The 3481-nt window shown below is 40.7% G+C and overlaps 1 protein-coding gene across 1 annotated transcript; it reads right to left on the minus strand.

Moving 5' to 3' along the window:
* Positions 1–1145: 1145 nt before the first annotated feature.
* LOC144528080 (alpha-crystallin B chain-like) lies at positions 1146–2222 on the minus strand. Its single transcript, XM_078266503.1, has 3 exons — positions 2043–2222; positions 1591–1713; positions 1146–1499 (listed from the first exon to the last, which is right to left on the minus strand). Exons 1-3 carry the CDS (start codon positions 2220–2222, stop codon positions 1308–1310), a joined length of 495 nt encoding a protein of 164 aa, XP_078122629.1. The 3' UTR covers positions 1146–1307.
* Positions 2223–3481: the final 1259 nt, after the last annotated feature.

The raw sequence follows: 3481 nt of genomic DNA on the forward strand, positions 1-3481 counted from the left end.
AGAATGACACTGAAATAAGGCACCTGGACCTATTTTAGAAAGAATAATTATTAATTTGTCTAGACCTGACAAAAACAAATAAAAACATCTATGCACAATATATGGTTATTGTTTAAAGTCAAAGAAGAAAGTATGATTCATCAGCTTCTCCCCAGATGTAGTGTGTGTTGTTATGTGAAGTTATTTTGGAAGCAGAAACACTTCAGACAAAAAGAAATAAACACATAATTGATTTTGAGTTTCAACATTTATTCTATTTGTTGTTTTCTGTGTTAATATGCCAGAGGGTTGTTGCCAATGTGAATGAATGATAAAGCTGTAACTCTTGCATCTACAAGCACATTATGCATTCACTCTCACATACCTTCACACACTCTTTCCTTAGCAGCTCAGAGGCCATGCTCCCTAGTGGAAAAGGAGCCCAGTGATAAACATCAGTTCCTCCCTCGTCCACTACGTCCCTACAGCTCATTCACCCTCCTTCTTCACACACACCTGGTCCCAAGTCCTTTGGTGGCTTTTTTTAGTGAACAATCTAAAAAATGACTGCATATGCCTCCAGAGAACTCCCTCCTCCTCACACATACTGAAACCAACACTATTCTAAAAGAAAAAACAAAGCACAGTTGGCATCTTACTCATACACCCTTAGACAGTACTGTGTACTGTAGATGCAATTAAGTTTAACCATTTTAGTCTGTTACCATCTTCAGTGGACAATGTGGAGATAGTCTTTACATTTCCACTCCCTTAAATTGACATGTTAGCATTTCCCTGTAAAACTATTAGGTGCTGCAAGTTAGTTTGAGTTCAAATAACAAATGCTTACAATTTTGTCACTAAACTGCAGGGCCAATAAAGACCTTATATAACATTCGAGGACTGCCTTTCAAAAAATGATTACATGCCCTTAATGTGTCATTTACATACACAGAGGTGTGAATATTTTTAGTCGGGACGTATGGGTTAAAGAGGGAGTTCTGTAGGCTTGTGATAGGGAAATTAACTCTCAGAAGTTCATTATCCTGTACCTCACCCTACTGTGTCTATACAACACTTTGTCGTCACATAAGCTCCACAATTAGCCTTTAATTTCAAAGCACCATTGTCTTGCAGATACTTACAGAATAACAGTGAGTTAGGAATTAGATACTGGTGTATTAGAAGGTACTTATAGACATCTAGACCTGTATGCCCTGCCTACTGCATGTGTACTAAACTGCCAACAAAACTGTTAACAGGTTAAAAATAAAAACAGGCAGCATTTAGGATTAGTAGTGAAACTGTGAGGAGCGTCAGACTCTGCTCTACATTTTCTGTTTTGGTGTTCCATCTTCACAGGAAACAGGAATAGGGCGCTCTGAGCCGGAAGATGACCGAGGTGCAGTGATTGTAAGGATACCATCAAATGACAGATTGGCGTTGACATCAGCACTTGACACTCCAGCAGGAAGCCTGTATTTCCTCAGAAACTCTCTTGACACAAAGCCGTGGTCATCCTGGAAACAGAATTAGAGTCAGTATATGAGTAACTTGTCACCAAATCAATTTTGTTTCACTATTTCTGCAGATCTCTATAGTCCCTCTGACCTGTCTGCCCTCATGTTTGCCATGTACTGTGATGAACTCGTCACCAATGTTGACAGACAGCTCTTCAGGTGAGAAAAACTTCACATCCACATGAATGATGTAGCGATCCTTTTCAATGCACATCTATACAGACAATACAGCTGTTAGGAACAAATTCTGTTGCATGCCTGCAGCCTGAGTCAGAGCTGGGCATGAAAAGACACAATAGCTTGTTATTGTCATCTCAGTGCAAGACTCATAGTGGCATCAGTGGAAGAGGATATTCCTCTTAATAATATAATATCAGAAAGTCAAATCTCACGTATTAAAGATTTCTGTGCATTCTAAAAGTATATAAGTAAATAATTAGTTATTAATACTGATTTGTATGATGATGTAGTTTTAGAGATATTGTGGGTATTTCACATGAGACAATTACATTTTTTCAAGGTAACAGGTACATTTTACTTTACCTCACTGTGTCCATTGTCGGGCCAGTTGAACCAGCGCATGAATGAAGGGCGTATCCAGGGGAAGGACCAGGGGAATGGCCAGATTAGTGGCCAATCAGTGAGAGGTTCTGCCAAGGAGAGGTCAGAAAGTCGATGTGGAAAGGCCCGACGGTACCAGGGATACTGGATGGGGATATCCATGATGAGATTCCAGAGGAAATGTAAAAACGATGGGTATGAGGGAGGTGGACTCTTGGTTAGCCTGAGATTGGTGCTGCTGTGCTCTCCTGCACCACATTTATAGGCCTATTTCCCCCATCCCACCCGGGCTTTGTCTATGTTCACATCCTCTGTATCCCCCTCCCCTCTGTAACCTCCCATGCACACTTGCATAGTGACTGCCAACAGGCTGATCTTTCTGGGACAATGATGTCAACTGTTTATCCCTCCATCACCCTCATTGTTTCATCTATCTGACTGTGACTGGTTCTCTCTCTCTCTCTCTCTCTCTCTCTCTCTCTCTCTCTCTCTATATAACTCTGTGTCTCTGCTTCTCCCTTCTCCCAGTCATGAGGTGACACTGGCTCGGAGTACTGCTGATGCCCCCATACTCATTCCACAGGAAATGCCCCTGTCCGGATCTCTGTGTGTGTCTGTGTGTGATTGTGAGTGTGTTTGTTTGAGAAATAGCTGCCAGAGCATTAGCCTGCTGTGCCAGAAGCTTTAGATTTGTGTGCAGAATGGATGTGAGGTTGAATGGGAATTGATGAGTTTGTATGGGACGGCATTAGTTGACACTCTAAGCGTGTATCATTTTGCTATGAGCTCAGATGTAAAATATGAAGTCCTTTTCAACAGTCCAACAGTTGTGCCAACCGAATTTCTTTCAGTCTGTGCTTCATCCTCCCAGTTGTGTCTCTATCATTGCTGCACACATTAAATCTATATCTGCAAGCACTGCGATACTACAGACACTTTACAACCAGCATGCAACCACTATTAGTGTCTTCCTTTTTTTAATTCCCTTTTTTCAAAATTGTTAATAGTTTTGAGTTTTTTGTGTATCTAATATCGTCTAACTGAGTGTTTCCTTGGTGGTCACTGATGTTCCTCCTTAAAATGAGACACCTGTTTAAGTTGCTATCTGCCATGTCTCTTAGCAACGTCTCCTTTTACTATTTAAAACTACAATGAGTGGATATATCAATTTGTAAACACGTATTTAATAGTACATTCAGTGCGACTATTTTGGTTTATATTGGTTTAGACCATAGACAGTAAAAGAAGGTTTAGACCGGTTTAAATACAACTACAGTTACTTTGCTTCCTGTCTGTTTAGCGTCGTTACCATGGTGATGCGCCTTGCCCCAGTAGCGAGCAGTGTGGTGTTGGATATAGCTAGCTAGTTATAGCTAATAGAAGTTCGTTAATTAGTTAAAATTACCGTTGTGACCGCAGGA

The sequence above is a fragment of the Sander vitreus genome, chromosome 13, assembly GCF_031162955.1.
Source record: "Sander vitreus isolate 19-12246 chromosome 13, sanVit1, whole genome shotgun sequence".
Taxonomy (NCBI): Eukaryota; Metazoa; Chordata; class Actinopteri; order Perciformes; family Percidae; genus Sander; species Sander vitreus.

Coding starts and splice junctions, on each gene's coding strand:
- LOC144528080 (XM_078266503.1), bottom strand. CDS start 2,222: ATGGATATCCCCATCCAGTATCCCTGGTACCGTCGGGCCTTTCCACAT. Junction 1,714..2,042: donor CCGACAATGGACACAGTGAG/GTAAAGTAAAAT, acceptor TTGTCTGTATAG/ATGTGCATTGAAAAGGATCG. Junction 1,500..1,590: donor GCAAACATGAGGGCAGACAG/GTCAGAGGGACT, acceptor TTCTGTTTCCAG/GATGACCACGGCTTTGTGTC.